Raw genomic sequence first — 18440 nt, 5'->3', positions numbered from 1 at the left:
CCATTGTGACAATTTCATTGAAAAAGGGTCTTACATTTTAAATAACTACATTCTGATAATATGTTCCCAATCCATGGTAGGAATATGCTCGATACTACATGCCCCCTTAATGTAGATGGGGCTTAAAACTTACACGGAAACCTGATACAAGCTGATTCTTTTCAAACAGTTGAAAATCTGCAATTCACCAATTGTTTTATGACATTTTTAAAAGATGTAATGGAAATTAACTGGCGTTTGCTATTTCAAAAAGGTGAATTCCTGCAGGATGCCCAATGAATCAGTAGAGATGATCTGCTGTCTACAAAAAAAAAAGTTCTATGTAGTTTACACAAGTTTTACTATTTGAAAAAAAAAAAAAAAAGAAGAGGGCTTGGGTTAGTAGAGATGTGTTGTAACATGTAGTGGAAACACGGGATTAGGTAGCAGGCATGAAACCTTCCTCCATAATCCCTCATCCTGTACTGTTTCTCACTCTTAACTATCCATGGGCGGGTCTTGGGAGTCTTTATTAGAGCCATATGAAATCCGCGTTCACGGAATCGCGGACGGAATCGCAGAATTGACCAATAAAAATGGAATCAACTGTAAAACGTGGAATATTGCAGAATTTGCCATAATTTGGACTGAAATTCCGTTTTCGGGAGAACGATGGAACGTTTGGTGCAAAGCAAAAATGACCGGGACGCTAACACGTGTTACAACGCACACGTCACTTCCACACTGCTTCACAACAACACAGCAATGTCCAAGCGTGTAGCTGCTTCGGTATCAACATCATCTTCTAAAAAGCTACGAAATTCCACACTAAACCCTCAATTCAGAGCACAGCAGTATCTGAATGATTTTTATGCCTCCGGCGATAAGTTATTTTGTAAATATTGTCAACATACCGTGGATTGGACCCGCAAAAATACGTGCGACGATCATTTAGTCTCGAAAAGCCATGTCAGAAACAAGGGAAAACACTGTGCTTCCCAAAACACACCTGCACTTCAAACTACAATTACAGCAAGTACCTCGTCAGCAGATTCAAGACGAGAGTTTGTGCAGGACTTTGTAGCTGTTTGCGCCGAGTCAGACATCCCTTTAGCAAAGCTGAAGAAGCTGCGACCATTTCTAGTTAAGCACTGCAAGCAGGGAGGAGCGCTGCCCGAGAACGAAACAGCCCTTCGTCAAATCCATCTGCCCCGTGTGTTTGACCAACATATAACGGCTGTTTGAGAAAATCCGTGGGAAGAAGTTGTCGGTGGTTGTTGACGAGACGACCGATACCAGGGACTGCAGTGTTCTAAACATCGTCATTGGTGAGCTAATGAACAGCCTATTAACATGTCGTTTAAATATCCTTATTTTTTTTACATGCTGCAGTGTGCATTGTCAGCATGCAAAGTGTGATGACGATGATCTCTGCCTGGTGATCACAATAGATACAGCTAGAGGGCGAGGCTAATCAATGACACTATTGTGATTAAATAGCTATGTACAGTAGTCCTACATTTAGGACTATAGATGGAAATTATAGCTCCTTGCTAAATCTGGTGCACCAGTCTATTTTTTTAATGCAAATGATTGTCAGTGCACACTGTCCTTTATAAACAAAATAAACTAAAGGTGCATAAATTATGCATTACTGTATTTCATCACAATAGAATAGATACTATAGCTAGGCTACTGACATTGTGATAATGTCAGTAGCTAGCTGTATCTATTGTTTACACTTGAAATGTGTATTTTTATTTTGTGCATTTTTATTTTGTCACAATATTATTTGGCTTAAATATAATAATCTTTTGCTTGTGTTATCTTTCATTGCAGGTGTTGAAAACCAGTACTATCTGGTGGATGTAATTTTCATGGATCGATGCAACCACTCAACAGTTGCCCAAGCCATCATACGCTCCTTCCACAGCAATAATCTGGAACTGAATGATGTCTGGGCAGTGGTCACAGATAATGCCTCCTACTGTCTGAAGGCATACAGGGAGATTCTAAAAGGAGTGATGCCCAACAGTGTCCATGTAACGTGCCTCTGCCATATCATAAATCTGGTGGGTGAGACCTGGCAGCACTACAGATACTTCTCTGATGCTGCATCACTTGTGGCAGCGATGAGATCTGTCTTCTGCAGGAAGCCTGCTAGAAAGAGAAGATGGGTGAGCTTCCTCATCAACAAGGAGTTTGTGCACACCAAGGCTCCTCCTGAATCAGTGGGCTCCAGATGGAATAGCTGGTTTGAGGCAGTGCAGTACCACGCAGAGCATGTTCATCTGTACGGAGAATTTTTGTTGGAAGAAAATTCATCAGCCCAAGCAGTCAAACATCCTCAGCCTGCTAGAAACAGAGGAAAAGATGCAGGCCCTCACTGTGAAGCTAACCTTCATCGCAGAAGGCTGCTCCAAACTGATGACAGCTCTGACTATCCTAGAAGGAACCCATCGTACCACAGCAGTGTCTGCATACAACATCATGGAGGACCTGGGCTCTTACCTAGTGAATGGAACAGCAAAAACATGCGGGTTTGGTGCCAAGACAGATGAGCTGCTGAGAAAGATGGGTGTTCGAGAGAGGAAGCAGGTTCTTGACGATCTCCATGATGCCTTCCACTTGGCCTTCACAAAGTTCTCCAAGCACTGGGACACGCACCCAGCCAGAGAGATCTACAAGCTGATAAGAGTGTTCGATCCAAGGCAGGCACCAGCCATGGAGAAGCGGATGGAAGCCTACACAAGACTGATACCCATGGCAAACCCATCACAAGAGCTCAGTGAGCAATGGATTGCCTACCAGCACTCCAGGGAGCCCTTGGCAGCTGATGTCACTCTTGCTGATTACTGGAGGGGCATGAGTGTGAGATTCCCAAAAGTTCAGAAATGGCAATGTCCTACATCTACTTCCCAGTCAGCTCAGTTGACTGTGAGAGGAGTTTTAGCAAGTACAAGACTCTCCTTACAGACAAGCGAGAGGCACTCACCGAGCTCAACACAAAGAGGCTGACCATCATGTACTTCAATGGAGATGTCTCTGATAGATGGAAGACTTAAATGGACAGACAGGAGCTAATAAGGAGTAGTAGTACTAGTCATACTACTACAGGGAAACAGAAACACGTTTTATTGTTTTAGTTTCAAGTTTTCAACTAAATTCAGGTTACTAAGTAAGTTGTTGCATATTTTCTGATGCATTTTTTCATTTATAATGAAAAGCGTAACAGTTTACAGTTATTGTGTTTACAGTTATTGTATTGAGTGTTTTGTTTACAGTTATTTATCTTTTTTACTTGAAGCACAGAGAGAAAAGTTTGCTTAAAATGTGTTAACTCAGAAGCCAGAAGCCAAGGGAATGTTTTGTTTAGAGTTTTTTCTTTACTTGAAGCTTATAAGCACTTAAAATTTAACTGTAGCACTTAAACATTAAAAAAGACTGTTATATCTTATTGAATTGTGGACATTTATTCATTCCCACTTATTAGACACTATTTCTGATGGTAAAATTAGCGTAAAAAGCAAAATACAGAATTCTGTGAAATATTAAAACGGAAAAAACGGAATTTGGCAAAAAATAAAATGGAATTTGGAAAATAATAAAACGGATTTCATATGGCTCTAGTCTTTATCCTCCACGCTCCAGAGCAGAGACGCCGACGGGTTTCTTGATGAGAGCCACATTCACTATTGGTCTCCCGGGGAGGTTGTATGAAGAACCCTCTATGCTTAGGATGGATGGGAAGGTTGTTGGGGCAGAGGAGGATACGAGAGTTTGCCCTTCATTGTCAGAAAAGGCAGAAAGGCAGAAATGGTGAATTTGAGTAGCGAACAATCAAGTGAGTTGTTATTTTGTTGTGTGAGTGTGTAATACCTGCTTGGTGTTTGTTTGATTGGGACTGCTGTGGTCACTAGAAAGATGTTCTACTTTCACCTCCACAGCCTTTAGTTCAAACGACTGCTTTGACTCCTCTACAGTGGGGGGTTTTCCGCCTCTTTCTTAATACATATGTGAGTTCCCTACATTACATAACATACATTAGTGTGAGGAGTAATTAAAGACACAAAACATTAACAAAACATTTATTTCTAGGAAAGGAAATCTCATCTTTCCCTTGCTAGTGTAGATTGTTACTGATAGCATACAGTATTTATGCCTAATAATTTGGAAAGGATAAATCAAATAATGAAGCATCTTACCTTGCAGTCAGAAGAGCCGTTAGGAGTAGGAACCGGAGGAGACAGCTTCTCTGTTAAATCTGCCATGAAAGTCTTCAAAGCTTAACACGGATTATTTGCAGTGACAAGTAACAGAAGGGGAAAGGAGAGAGTAGAAAAAAAGGGTGTGGTTATTACAGGGTTCCTGCAGGTTTCGCCAACTCAAATTTAAGACTTTTTAAGACCTTCTTAAGACCACTATGAATAGAATGTAAGACCTATTTCACGGCAAGAAAGTATGAAGGAAAATTGCTATGAAAGAAGAAATACGTTCCATAATTACTTACAAAGTAAATGTATTCATGTTCAACATAAGAACAATGACTGAACATAACACAGGGGTAGACATTAAGGGTAAAGAATGCTCCGGGCCGTTGGACTTGTGTTATCACTGGCCCCCCCATTGTAACCACTGGCCCGGAGCATTTGTCCAAAAAAAATCGACTTATAATGAAGAAAATGAACACATTTGTTGCAATCGTAATTTATGCACTAACTACATTACTACTTGTACTACAACATTTGAATCATCAGTTCTTCCTCATTTCCTCAATTGTTCATATTTGGTTTATTAAAGTAATGATATTGTGGTCATTGTTTAAAAATGTCAGCTATTATTATGAGTATTATTATTTGTATAATGCGCTTTCTGCCTTCCTGTCATTAGGAGTTAGAAATGTAATGGCTATGTATTAGATTAGATTAGAACCTTCATTCTCCTAAACTGCTGGGACATTTCCCTAAAGCCAATACCTTTTATATTTTCTACTCTTCACTTACTTGTCAGCATAGGTCGGCATTGATGTACAGAGCCGACAGAAGACCTTGTTTATATTGGCATCATATTGAGAGGTGCAGTGACGCGTCCTAAAACCAGGAAGTAAGCTGCTGGTTTTCCTCGACAAAAAGCAATGGGATTTCTCCAAAGGGTTTTGGAAAATAGCTGGAAATAAGGTCTGTGGAAAACAAACCTGTTTGATAAATGCACGTTTTGTTCAGCCGGATAATCTCCACATGTCTACCCTACTTTTATCATTTTCAAATCATAAATCTAATCGATAGATTATAAAAGGGTTTTAGGACGCGTCACTGCACTAGAAGCCAACTCCATCGATCAAGCTGGCTGAAACGTTCTCTCCCTCTTCTTCTCATACTCCCTGTCACTCTCCTTTAACTACTCCGGTGACTTTCTTTTGTTTGAAGATTGTTTTTTGCCCGGCGCTTGGCCGGTTACCGCTGGTATTAAAAACATTAATGGCTAATGGTTAGGTGGCGCGATAGTCTGTAGTGAAGGAGCGCGCTCCCGCTCACGGGAGCCTGCTCGCACTCCGCAGCAAACAGCTGTTTGCTTTTCACCCTACAACGACAACCGACTCACAAAACGCTATGTTGTAGCGTTAATAAACGAAACAATTTAACTAAATTGCTAGTCAAAATACCAATACCACAAGACAATTCTTTTTTTTTTAAAGCAATATTTTTTGTGGCCCGAGCGGGCAAGTGGAAAGTACGTTATGCTGGCCCGGGGTGTCTAAATAGTGCTTCCGGGCCAGCGGGCCAATTATAATGTCGAGCCCTGATAACAGCATAACAGTACAGAACTGTTAGCCAAAAAGTGTGTATGTGTGTGTCTCTGTGTTCTTGAGTGTGTGTTCGGGCTGTGCAATTAATCCTTTTTTAATCGCAACTACGATTTTGGCCTGCCACAATTACAAAAACAACATAATCGGAAAAAAAGCAATTATTTAGCTTTGCTAGGTTGTGACAGTGACAAAATATTTAATCTAATTAATTTGAGTCTAATTTATATTTATTTATATATGTTTAGTAGCTTGTGGAAGTGCGCTCTAAAATATTTGTTGATCTTGTTTATTGGTATTTATTATTTTGATATTATTTATTTAAATATATCATTTAATTTTTTTATTGCTTTTTCAGTTGAATTATATGTTCAGGGTAATCAACAGTTAAAAAGATAATGTTCAAATTATTATTTGTTTTAAAGTTCAATAAATGGATGTTTTCAAAGTCAATTAATAATCTTATTTAATAATCGTGATATCAATTATTGACAAAAATAATCGTGATTATGATTTTTGCCATAATCGAGCAGCCCCGTGTGTGTGTGTGTGTGTGTGTGTGTGTGTGTGTGTGTGTGTGTGTGTGTGTGTGTGTGTGTGTGTGTGTGTGTGTGTGTGTGTGTGTGTGTGTGTGTGAGAGTAACAAGAGCTATATTCAGAGCTCTGCTGCCTTGGCTACAATCTTTCATCATTACTGTTGTATGATTGGTGTTTAACTACGGTATTTAGCGTCTACAGCACCTCCGTTTTTAGGATTGACGTAGACCCAAAGGTTGCCCGGAGGTCCCCCGGTGTTGCTGCGGGAGCTGCTGCACTAGCTAACGCTGCACCAGCTAATGCTACATTAGCAAAACAAACGCTGATTTCTTTTTGCAAAAGGTGCGGCGGGCTTCAAACACGATCCCCTCCACTGGTTTCAACCAAGCACTAAATTAGATGTTTTCCAACCAAATACGGTTGAACTTACACTTCCCCATATTAATTTGTAAGTAGAGTCAAAGAGAAATGAGTTTCTGACTGCCGCTAGCTGAAGCTTGGTTGCTAGGTTACTAGCTGGGTGTTCTCCGATAAGGGGCCGGGGGAAACAAAGTTAGTGATTACTGGTTCCTTGTTGATTTATTTCAATACGAATTGTTGGGGGGAACTGAAAGGCTATTACCGTACTGGTTACTTTGCAGCCCGGACATTTTCCCCAAAACACATTTTAGACGCGATCGCAACACAGAAGTACCTTTCAAATCCCATCATTTTTAAGACCTTCTAAATCATATTTAAGACCTTTTTTATATTTTGGGTCATATTTAAGACCTTTTTAAGGCCTTAAATTCAGATTATCAAATTTAAGACTTTTTAAGACCCCGCGGGAACCCTGTATTAGTTCATGTAGGCGGTGACTCATATTATTTAATCTGGGTCATTATTGCAGCTTATCTCGTCAGTTTTTTCTCCATGCATGGAAAATAATATCCTTAGAAGCTACATTAGTTTAAAATTCAGCTATTCCAACCTCTGCATGCATACATATATATATATATATACATATATATATATATATATATATATATATATATATATAAATCAAAGGCTTTTACATTCATTGTCTTCTTGCATCTTTCTTAATGCTCTTTTTGATAATGTTGGGACAGAGAGAAAGGTAAACCGCGATATTAGAAGATTTTGAGCATAAACCCCTCATCTTTTCAATGAATGAGCAAACCACAATTAACTGTGTGAAAATCAAGTTTTCTCCTTAACAAACAAGGAGACATTTTAACATTTGTATTTAACAAATTATTCCAAGAGAAATTAACTGCAAATGTACCTTCATATTTAAGAACTCCAATTTTCTTTTCAATGCTCTTAGTACCGCTTTTAACAACTGAAAATGTAAATTGCATTGAACGAATACTCAACAATCCACAAATGCAAATATTTATAAAAGCAGGCTTGATGGCTGAGATCTTACCGGGTGGGATTTTCCTCTTATCTTTCGCAGAGTGTGCCCTGCAGAGGTGAACAAAACATCAAAAATGTCTCAAAAATACAAACCAAGCAAAAGTACACAGGCTCACATTAGAGTTGTTACCACCGGGTCATACATACAGTGGGGCAAAAAAGTATTTAGTCAGCCACCAATTGTGCAAGTTCTCCCACTTAAAAAGATGAGAGGCCTGTAATTGTAATCCTAGGTATACCTCAACTATGAGAGACAAAATGAGAAAAAAAAAAAAAAAATCCAGAAAATCACATTGTCTGATTTTTAAAAGAATTTATTTGCAAATTATGGTGGAAAATAAGTATTTGGTCACCTACAAACAAACAAGATTTCTGGCTCTCACAGACCTCTAACTTCTTCTTTAAGAGCCTCCTCTATCCTCCACTTGTTAACTGTATTAATGGCACCTGTTTGAACTCGTTATCAGTATAAAAGACACCTGTCCACAACCTCAAACAGTCACACTCCAAACTCCACTATGGCCAAGACCAAAGAGCTGTCAAAGGACACCAGAAACAAAATTGTAGCGCTGCACCAGGCTGGGAAGACTGAATCTGCAATAGGTAAGCAGCTTAGTGTGAAGAAATCAACTGTGGGAGCAATTATTAGAAAATGGAAGACATACAAGACCACTGATAATCTCCCTCGATCTGGGGCTCCACGCAAGATCTCACCCCGTGGGGTCAAAATGATCACAAGAACGGTGAGCAAAAATCCCAGAACCACACGGGGGGACCTAGTCAATGACCTGCAGAGAGCTGGGACCAAAGTAACAAAGGCTACCATCAGTAACACACTACGCCGCCAGGGACTCAAATCCTGCAGTGCCAGACGTGTCCCCCTGCTTAAGCCAGTACATGTCCAGGCCCGTCTGAAGTTTGCTAGAGAGCATTTAGATGATCCAGAAGAGGATTGGGAGAATGTCATATTGTCAGATGAAACCAAAATATAACTTTTTGGTAAAAACTCAACTAGACGTGTTTGGAGGAGAAAGAATGCTGAGTTGCATCCAAAAAACATCATACCTACTGTGAAACATGGGGGTGGAAACATCATGCTTTGGGGCTGTTTTTCTGCAAAGGGACCAGGACGACTGATCCGTGTAAAGGAAAGAATAAATGGGGCCATGTATCGTGAGATTTTGAGTGACAACCTCCTTCCATCAGCAAGGGCATTGAAGATGAAACGTGGCTGGGTCTTTCAGCATGACGATGATCCCAAACACACCGCCCGGACAACGAAGGAGTGGCTTCATAAGAAGCATTTCAAGGTCCTGGAGTGGCCTAGCCAGTCTCCAGATCTCAACCCCATAGAAAATCTTTGGAGGGAGTTGAAAGTCTGTGTTGCCCAGCGACAGCCCCAAAACATCACTGCTCAGAGGAGATCTGCATGGAGGAATGGGCCAAAATACTAGCAACAGTGTGTGAAAACCTTGTGAAGACTTACAGAAAACGTTTGACCTCTGTCATTGCCAACAAAGGGTATATAACAAAGTATTGAGATTAACTTTTGTTATTGACCAAATACTTATTTTCCACCATAATTTGCAAATAAATTCTTTAAAATCAGACGATGTTGTTTTCTGGATTTTTTTTTCTAATTTTGTCTCTCCTAGTTGAAGTATACCTTGGATGAAAATTACAGGCCTCTCATCTTTTCAAGTGGGAGAACTTGGCTGACTAAATACTTTTTTGCCCCACTGTACCTTTTAACCTTGACATCATCCAGAGATGGCTGTGGGTTCTGAAAGGCAATCAATTGTTTAGATCCCGTGAGGCAGTCTTTACTGTTTACATTTCAAACTGGATATAATAATCAATGAGCACACACACTCACATGAGTGTGAGTGTGAGTGTGAGTGTGAGTGTGAGTGTGAGTGTGAGTGTGAGTGTGAGTGTGTGTGTGTGTGTGTGTGTGTGTGTGTGTGTGTGTGTGTGTGTGTGTGTGTGGACCACCACGGAGCACCTCGGCTGAGAAAAGATAAGGCTGAGTGAGTTATTGAGTGATTGAGTGTGTGTGTGCGGAGCTCCGCAGATTGGTCCAGAGTGACGTCAACCTGCCCCTGAAGTAATAAATGGAAAAAGAGAAATCTCCAACGAGGCGTTCTGGGGCAGCATAGACAGGTAATTTCAGTAGAGATGTCCCGATCCGATCACATGATTGGGGATCGGAGCCGATCGCGTGATTTTCAAAAGATCGGAATCGGGAGGAAAAAATCGGGGATCGGGATTTTTTTTAAATTTTGTATTCAATGTTACAAAACTGACCATGTTCAAGTCTTAAAGTCATCCTGAGAGCCTTAGTTTTGGTTTCAAATTACACAACATCATGTATGTGTTGCTTCTTTGGGGCTTGTTTTCATAGACCTGGTTGCTTATTTCTCTCAAATCTGGCAACAGGGTGGGCAGGGCGCAGTGTCTAATTGTAGCAGTAAGCTAACGAGTACTGATAAGCTTGATTTTGTTTTTGATCCAATGCTGCACAACTGAACTGATCCAATGCTGCTGTGAAAGAAAGAAGCTATATCCATGTTGGATAGAATATCCAATTTAAATAAAAACATAACCTTAAGGGACAACTTGAAAGTTTTTTTGTTTTTCTTCTCTTAATGCATTGCATAAAGATCGGATCGGGAAAAATCGGTATCGGCAAATTGTCAAAATCAAATGATCGGAATCGGATCGGGAGCAAAAAAAGGTGATCGGGACATCCCTAATTTTCAGGGTGTACTTTGAGGCATTGCAGACCGTTCACATGCAGAAAAAGCTACATAACACACAAGGGGACAGGTAATAATAACCAAAAAAGCATATGATGGGAACTTTAAAAAGATAGAACTGCGTGAGACAAAAAAACAGGGTTTGAAGTTGGGTGTGTGTGTGTGCATCAAACCTCTTTCTGTGTCTTTGTCATGGAGGCGATAGCTGCTTCCGATCTCCTGGTTACTGTGTTCATCCGCTCCTTAGGAAGAGAGAAACATTTTTCTGGTTTAAGATATACTTTATAACCAGTTAGGCTTTGAGACATATGCAGAATATATCCAAGTTTGGTTCAAAGATGTGGCAGAACAACAAATAAAATTCACACAAAGGTCTTTTTATGATGCTAAGTGTAGCGTGTGTACGGTTAAAGTGGATCCAATCTAATGGGTAAAAATTAGGAAGAACAACGGGTTAAGCTAGAAAGAAGAAGAAAGAAAGCTTAAAAGATTTACTTTACACACACTCCGCCTACCCTGCCTGAAACGCCTCCATGGACTCCTTTGTTTACTTCAATAACATAGTGACATTTCTATGTAACACTCGCCAGGGCTCGAGTTTAAGGACGTCTCGTCGTCGAAAAAAATATTGTCGGGGAGGATAAAAAATAATTTTGGGACGAATTTGGGACGAGAGTTAAAATAAAAACACCCTGCTAACTCTACTACAAACGGCGACGAAAATGAAACCGACTGCTAGTTTTGTGTAGCACAGTTATTAAACCTCCTTCAGTGTTTCCCCTAGGTTTACTGCCTTGGCAGGGTGCTGCTCGGGTACCCCAATTTTTTTTTCGGGGAACCCAGATTTTTTTTATCCTCTGGAGTAGAGAGAGGAGCTGTGGATTATTGTTATTGATATCATACAGTAACAAAGTATTTGTACATTAAAAAGTAATAAAGTACAGTGTTACACTGTACTTTATTACTTTAATTCAAACTGTATTCCCTTCTTATCATGTAGCCTACACTTCTTCCTTTCATTGATACATTTAAATCACCTGACTACAGCATATAACATACCTGCTGCAACCCTGTGCTGCTGCTGCTTCTCTCTGCCTCATCCTCTATTGCTGGAGGCAGTTCCACCTCATCTGATCTCTGATATGAAAGCAATCGTGTTATGATCATATTGAGCTATTGGTGCGAGTCTAACATTAAACAAGCAGTCTGCTTGTCATACATTGCTGACGATACATTTTAAGTGGCAATTTTTTGAGTCACAGCCGCTAAATGCCGGTAACATCAAGCTAGCAAATCCTGCATTAGCCTCCCATCAACAAGTGACAGAACATCCAATTATCCTGAGCTAATTTACTGAATAAACCAACTCACATCTCCTGTCTTTTTTTTCACCCAACTCATTAGACTATTCTTCTGCTGGTGTTTGATTGTTGTTTTCTGTCAAATTCAATACTGAAATTCAAAACCGCGGTACCTGCTCACCATCTGTGAGCTATTTTTAGAATGCGCACGCTACGTTCGTTGTCGCGTTCGCGCGCGTCCACCTGGGCAGGCTGTGTGTGTCCTTCTCCCGTGACGATAACGGCTTGCGGTTAAAAAATAATAATAAACGAATTTGAAACTGGGGACACACATAAACGGGCAGACAGCAGAGCTGTTGTTCTCCTCCTTTCCTCCGCTCTTGTCTCTGATTGTGAGTTTGTGCATTCGCGTGTGTGTGTGTGTGGGGGGGGGGGGGGGGGGGGGGAGCGGAGCCCCGCCCTTCAGAAACAGAGCGAAGGGAGAATGTGAATACGCAAGGCTGTGGACACTGAAACATGCACATTGGATAAATAACATAGGCGTTTAGTTTATTTAATAAAAGAGCACATGTTCAATGTGAAAAGTGACCGTAGATAGATTACTTCAGTTGCAATTTGGTGCTATATATATGTATTTATTTTTAAATAATAAAAAATAAAAATGTAAATAAAAAAAAACAACAAAAAAAAACACCTTGAATTTCAGGCAGGGCGCGGGGCTCCGTTGGCAGGGCGCAGCGCCCCGCCAAGACAATGGTAGGGGAAACACTGTCCTTGTCAACATAAACACACACGCACAAAACATTTAGCAACCCGCGAAATACACACACAGTACGTAGCTACAGCTGTGCCCGCAAATTCCTGGCCCGCAAATTCCTGGCCCGCAAATTCGCGGGTCTAGCTATGTACTGAGTGTGTGTATTTCGCGGGTTGAGTGATGTACAATGGTATCGCGTGGAAGAATTCTGAAATGTTTTACCGTTGCATCACAAAAACGCACACCAGAACCAGACCCTGGAGCGCCGGCCTCTTTATTTACTTACTCCTCTTCATCCCCTATGGGTAATAAGGCTGAGATGAGAACCCTCCATCGTATTTAGTCCTTAGCAATATGCTGCGCCTCTCCCCATGTAGGGATGGGTACCAAGCCCCGGTATTAAACGGGCCCCGCCGGGCCGGAATTATTAAAGACAGTGGTCGTTAAGCTCCGACGTTATCTGACTTTTTATCGGTACTGGAGACATTTAAAAAATGTCATATGTATTATTGCTACATAAACATTATATCGCAGTTTTAGTTTCGCCAACTCTGTTTCTAATATGCAATAAGACTACAACATGCGTCTATGATGTATTTTCGTGCTTCCAATCCAGACGAGATCTCTCCCCCCTGTCTGTTTAATCCGTCCGCGACCGTCCGTTTAATTCGAGAAACGATCGAGAGTTTTTATCGCTTGAAATGACGAAAAGGAAAAAGGACAAGGACATCCCGCTTTTGGAGGGGCAAAGGAGTCTGGTGGGATTATTTTCAGAGTATTGAAGATTGTTTCCCCGGCATCGAAGGTGAACACGGAACGTGCGCGATTTGGACGCGATGAGTGGGGGGTTTTTAGTAGAGCACGCTCGTGAGCTGTGAGCACCAGAGCCTCGCAGAGGCGAAACTGAGGCTCCGTGGTAAACTGTGGTAACGTGAAGAGCCGTTTGGGAGCCGAAAGAGCTGGCGCTTTAAGAGAGCCGAGCCAAATGATCCGGCTCACTAATGTAAAAATTAGGGGTGCACCGAATGGGAAATTCTTGGCCGAAACCGATACCGAAAATAGGAAACAGTTGGCCGCAAACCGAATGCCGAAAATTATTGATAGAAATATATATATATATATATATATATATATATATAATGTATACATTTTTTACCAATGTTGTTCAGCTACCTGATTATGGAAAAAGACATGATTATGGCAAAACTTAACTTAAATAATAATCACTATTATGGGTCCATAAAACATTTATTCAGCACTTTTGAATGCATACAGTACATTAATTCCAAGTCAAGTGCATTTTCTTTTCTCTGTAGGATCACTACAACAAAGTGCATTCAGAACAAAGCCAAGGTGCTTTAAAACTGCATAAACATCTAGGCCAGTAGGCCTACAACAAAATAGTGTAAATAAAGACCAACAGCCAGGCCTTCAACAACAACAACAAATGCACCTATAAGTTTGGTAACCTAACGTGTTGTTGTGATGACGTAATCAAAACCCGGCGACAAGCACGGCGCGCGACCATGCTCGCGGCTGGCTCACAGCCAACATGTCTGCCGCTTGGAGATATTTCCAAATATCAGAGAAAGAGGAGCGGATTGCAATTTGTAAAACGTGTTCAGCTGACATTTCGAGGGGGTTTAACTGAAAAGACTTTCACAGCTTCGGGATTACTCCACCACTTGAAATCAAAACACCCAGACAAATATGCAGATTATGATCAACGTAACCCTGTTCTCTGACATTCTGTGATATTTTTTCGGCGCTAAAATCCTTTCGGCCAAAAGCCGAAAGTGCCTTTTTAACCATTTTCGGCGGCCGAATATTCGGTGCATCCCTAGTAAAAATACAGTATCTATAAGGGACGGCTCAAGTCAAAATTCAAAACACCCCCCCCCCCCCCGGGGTGGACGCCCTCTCAGCCCTGGTCTGGCGGAAACACTGATCCAGGGACTTTTCACCAAGAGCGATGCTGTTCTTCACAGTTCACACCTCGATGTGTACAGTAAATAGGCATTTCACCATACATTCACCATGTGAAATATATAACTTACCTCATCAATATGGAGTATTGTGAGTAAGGTTCTGTTCCACATCACACCAACATCAGATAGCAAAACCTGCAATAAAAATACATTTAAACTAATAATAATAGTAAATGAAAAAAGGTAATGGATTGCCAATGATTACTAACTTGTGTTAGGCCAATAACTCAAAATCCTACAAACTCCTTTGTGACAAACAACGTTTTTATTTTAATTTTAAATTGAGTCTAAATATGACTGGATGTCGTGCACTTTTGCTAAATGTTTAGACAAATTGCTTGTGTGCCCTTACATGCTCAACCGTTATTGCACTTGATAGAAGGGAGAAGCTTTTTAAAATTCTTTCATTGTACATGTATAATGACATTAAATGATTATATTCTATAGCAAAAAGCAATAAATGATTTCTCACTTTTGGCAAAGAGCATTGTCCACCTCAAGAAGGGTAACATTTAACCACACCTCGGAGCGTGTGTGTTGCATGCATGTAGCAGCCGCGTGTGTGTAAACTGGCCCGCCCCCTCGCACACAGACGGGGGAGAGAACTCTCTTGTCTGGATTAGAAAGATCGAAAATACATCATAGACGCATTTTGTCTTATTGCATATTATAAACGGTGTTGGCGAAACTAAGACTGTAATTAAAAGTTTAAGTAGCAATAATACATATGACATTGTATTTTTTTAAATGTCTCAAGTACCGATAAACAGACCGTCCTGCTAGAGAGGTGGTACTTTCCTGGGGAGAAAAAATTCTGACTAATTTATGGCAACACAAAAGAATACATGGGAGCGTTGGAGTGATGAGGAGGTGTCGGCGCTTCTGATGATTTACTCGGAAGGCTTCAGTAGAAGCCAGTCACCAACTCCGGGGACTTCCGGCTGGGGACTTCGGCTGGCAGTATACGCCATGAAGCTGTTTGCGGTGTAGTGGGGCCGACACACCCATGAACCATTTCCTGAACCATTTCCTCCTCCTCCCCGCAAAAAAGGTGATTCGCGGGTGGTATTTTTTCAAACACTTTTTTCCGGGTTCGGTTCTGGGTAAAACAAAGATGATGCGGGTCGGGTCACAGGTGTTGCATAATAAATATATTTAAATAATAATAATTTAGTTAAATGTTTAAATCCTCAGACCTCTCCACCGCGGGACCGTGAATAATCATAACCTCTGCAGCGCATCAATCTGCTTCTGAGCGCGCGACATTCGAAATGGCTGAGGTGAAGCTCTCTAGCGGAGAATACAGCATTTTCCAACACTTCCTCAAGAGCGAAATCGAACGTCTGGGAGGCTTTTGGTGTCCTCCTAGATGGAGAAAATAACCAACATCCCACGCTTTTTGAGAGAAATATGCAACTGCGTGTGTTAATAATTGCACGTTTTCACTGCTCATATATATATATATGCGGGTTCGGGTCGGGTTGCGGATCCTGTGCCGACGGGTCGGGTCGGGTTGCGGAACTAATTGGTAATATGTGCGGGTAGCGGGGCGGGTTCGGTATTGCACGTCGCGGGTGCGGGGCGGGAGCGGGTCTTGAAAATCACACCCGTGCAGGACTCTGCTATCTGGGGGTGAAAATAAGGTTCGCGCGAACTAGGGACTAGTTCCAGATCCTTTTTGGTGTGAAACCAAATCTACCCCCTCCCCCTAGTTCGGGGGGGGAAAGTACTCTGGTGTGAAAGCGCCTATAAAACCAAGATTATATATGAACGTTAGCTGAGGTAACATTAACCCCTTGCCGCCAGAGAGTAACGTTACCAAAAGCACCCTTACCAACGTGATTTCACATGTTTAGTTGTGTCCTTATATTACCACAATGATAAGAACAAGTTAAAAAGAAACATACTTACAGCCGGTCAGGAACACAGTAGGAATGACCAGTCTATATGCCAGGGCAGCGGGGAAGCTACAAAAAAAAGCATAGTAAAAGGCAGTTAACATTCAACTTGTATTAGCCACAAACTAATAAGAAAGTCTAACAAGGCAAAGATTGAATTGATCACGTATTTAATTTGAAAGCAGTATCAAGTTATCTTATAATGTTAATGATGCATGTTACACTTCAATTAGGTTACTTAAACATTACTACACAACTAAGCTAGGTTAACAGTAGGCTAACAGTTAGCTAGCTGCTGTAGGCCTATGTTAACGGTTGCTAATGTTAATCTATCAAAACACACAGTCGATAGCGTCAATGTTAGCTATAAAGCTACCTTTTTAAGTATAATATAATACACCCAAGGCTATAAATGAGCAGCTACTTACTTAAAACGGAAAACCGTGGAGAACGTTCACCTCACGACAGCGGAGCCACGCAGGCAGTCAGGTCCTTCCGATTCTGAATGGAAAATGGAGGGAAAAGTGGCGGGCTGCTTATGTATGCACATGCGCAGACAAGACAGTATATGTGGTAATTCAATTGTACATATTTTTTTCTAATTAGGCTACTTTTAAATGAATGAAATTAACTAATTTTAAACAGTGACAATATACAGGACTGTCTCAGAAAATTAGAATATTGTGAAAAAGTTCTTTATTTTCTGTAATGCAATTAAAAAAACAAAAATTTCATACATTCTGGATTCATTACAAATCAACTGAAATATTGCAAGCCTTTTATTATTTTAATATTGCTGATTATGGCATACAGCTTAAGAAAACTCAAATATCCTATCTCTAAATATTAGAATATCATGAAAAAGTATACTAGTAGGGTGTTCAACGAATCACTTGAATCGTCTAATTAACTCGAAACACCTGCAAGGGTTTCCTGAGCCTTGAAAAACACTCAGCTTGGTTCAGTAAACTAAATCACAAGTATGGGGAAGACTGCTGATCTGACTGCTGTCCAGAGGACCGTCATTGACACCCTCCATCAGGAGGGTAAGACACAAAAAGAAATTTCTCAAAGAGCAAGCTGTTCACAGAGTGCAGTTTCAAAGCACATCCACAAAAAGTCTGTTGGAAGGGGGAAATGTGGCAGGAAACGCTGCACAACCAAGAGAGATGACCGTAGCCTTAACAGCATTGTGAAGAAGAGTCGCTTCCAGAATTTGGGGGAGCTTCAAAGACAGTGGACTGAAGCTGGAGTCCAGGTATCAAAAGTCACTGTTCACAGACGTGTCCGGGAAATGGGCTACAATAGCCGTATTCCCATGGTCAAGCCACTTCTGAACTCAAGACAACGGAAGAGGCGTCTGACTTGGGCTAAGGAAAAGAAGCACTGGACAGTTGCACAGTGGTCCAAAGTCCTCTTTTCAGACGAAAGCAAGTTTTGTATTTCATTTGGAAGTCAAGGCGCCAGAGTCTGGAGAAAGGCTGGAGAGGAGCAAAATCCAAGTTGCTTGAAATCCAGTGTGAAGTTCCCACAGTCAGCGATGGTTTGGGGAGCCATGTCAGCTGCTGGTGTTGGTCCACTGTGTTTCATCAAGCCCAGAGTAAATGCAGCTGTGTACCAAGAGATTTTAGAGCACTACATGCTTCCGTCTGCTGAAAAGCTCTATGGAGATGAGGAATTCATTTTCCAGCATGATCTGGCACCTGCCCACAGTGCCAAAACCACCAGTAACTGCATGGTGTACTGACCATGGCATTACTGTCCTCGATTGGCCTGCAAATTCCCCTGACCTGAACCCCATAGAGAATATGTGGGGTATTGTGAAGAAGAAGCTGAAAGACACCAGACCCAACAATGCTAATGAGCTAAAGGCCGCTATTGAAGCATCCTGGGCATCCATAACACCTCAGCAATGCCACAGGCTGATTGCCTCCATGCCACGCCGCATTGATGCAGTAATCCGTGCAAAAGGATTCCCAACCAAGTACTGAGTGCATTA

At 41.2% G+C, this 18440-nt stretch overlaps 1 protein-coding gene and 2 long non-coding RNA genes across 4 annotated transcripts in view; 1 reads left to right on the top strand and 2 right to left on the bottom strand.

Annotated features, from left to right (window-relative positions):
- Positions 1-16940, bottom strand: part of LOC307032547 — a 35489-nt gene extending 18549 nt beyond the window's left edge. For both annotated transcript variants that reach the window (XR_013806298.1, XR_013806299.1), the window contains exons 1-7: positions 16870-16940; positions 16455-16510; positions 14613-14678; positions 10671-10739; positions 7749-7786; positions 4185-4264; positions 3859-4004 (exon numbers count right to left, since the gene is read on the bottom strand). This is a non-coding gene — a long non-coding RNA (uncharacterized lncRNA). The remainder of the gene's footprint in view (positions 1-3858; positions 4005-4184; positions 4265-7748; positions 7787-10670; positions 10740-14612; positions 14679-16454; positions 16511-16869) is intronic.
- On the top strand, positions 652-5093 carry LOC307034562 (uncharacterized protein; the record flags this gene model as incomplete). Its single annotated transcript, XM_079673388.1, has 3 exons — positions 652-768; positions 1226-1307; positions 1819-5093. 3 exons carry the CDS (start codon positions 652-654, stop codon positions 2538-2540), a joined length of 921 nt encoding a protein of 306 aa, XP_079529514.1. The 3' UTR covers positions 2541-5093.
- LOC307034180 lies at positions 11338-12211 on the bottom strand. Its single transcript, XR_013806809.1, has 2 exons — positions 11869-12211; positions 11338-11634 (listed from the first exon to the last, which is right to left on the bottom strand). It is a non-coding gene; the product is annotated as an uncharacterized lncRNA (long non-coding RNA).
- Positions 16941-18440: the final 1500 nt, after the last annotated feature.

The sequence above is a fragment of the Notothenia rossii genome, assembly GCF_949606895.1.
Source record: "Notothenia rossii genome assembly, chromosome: 3".
Taxonomy (NCBI): domain Eukaryota; kingdom Metazoa; phylum Chordata; class Actinopteri; order Perciformes; family Nototheniidae; genus Notothenia; species Notothenia rossii.
Note: the sequence above shows the minus strand (reverse complement) of the source record. Positions and strands in the feature narration are given on the sequence as shown.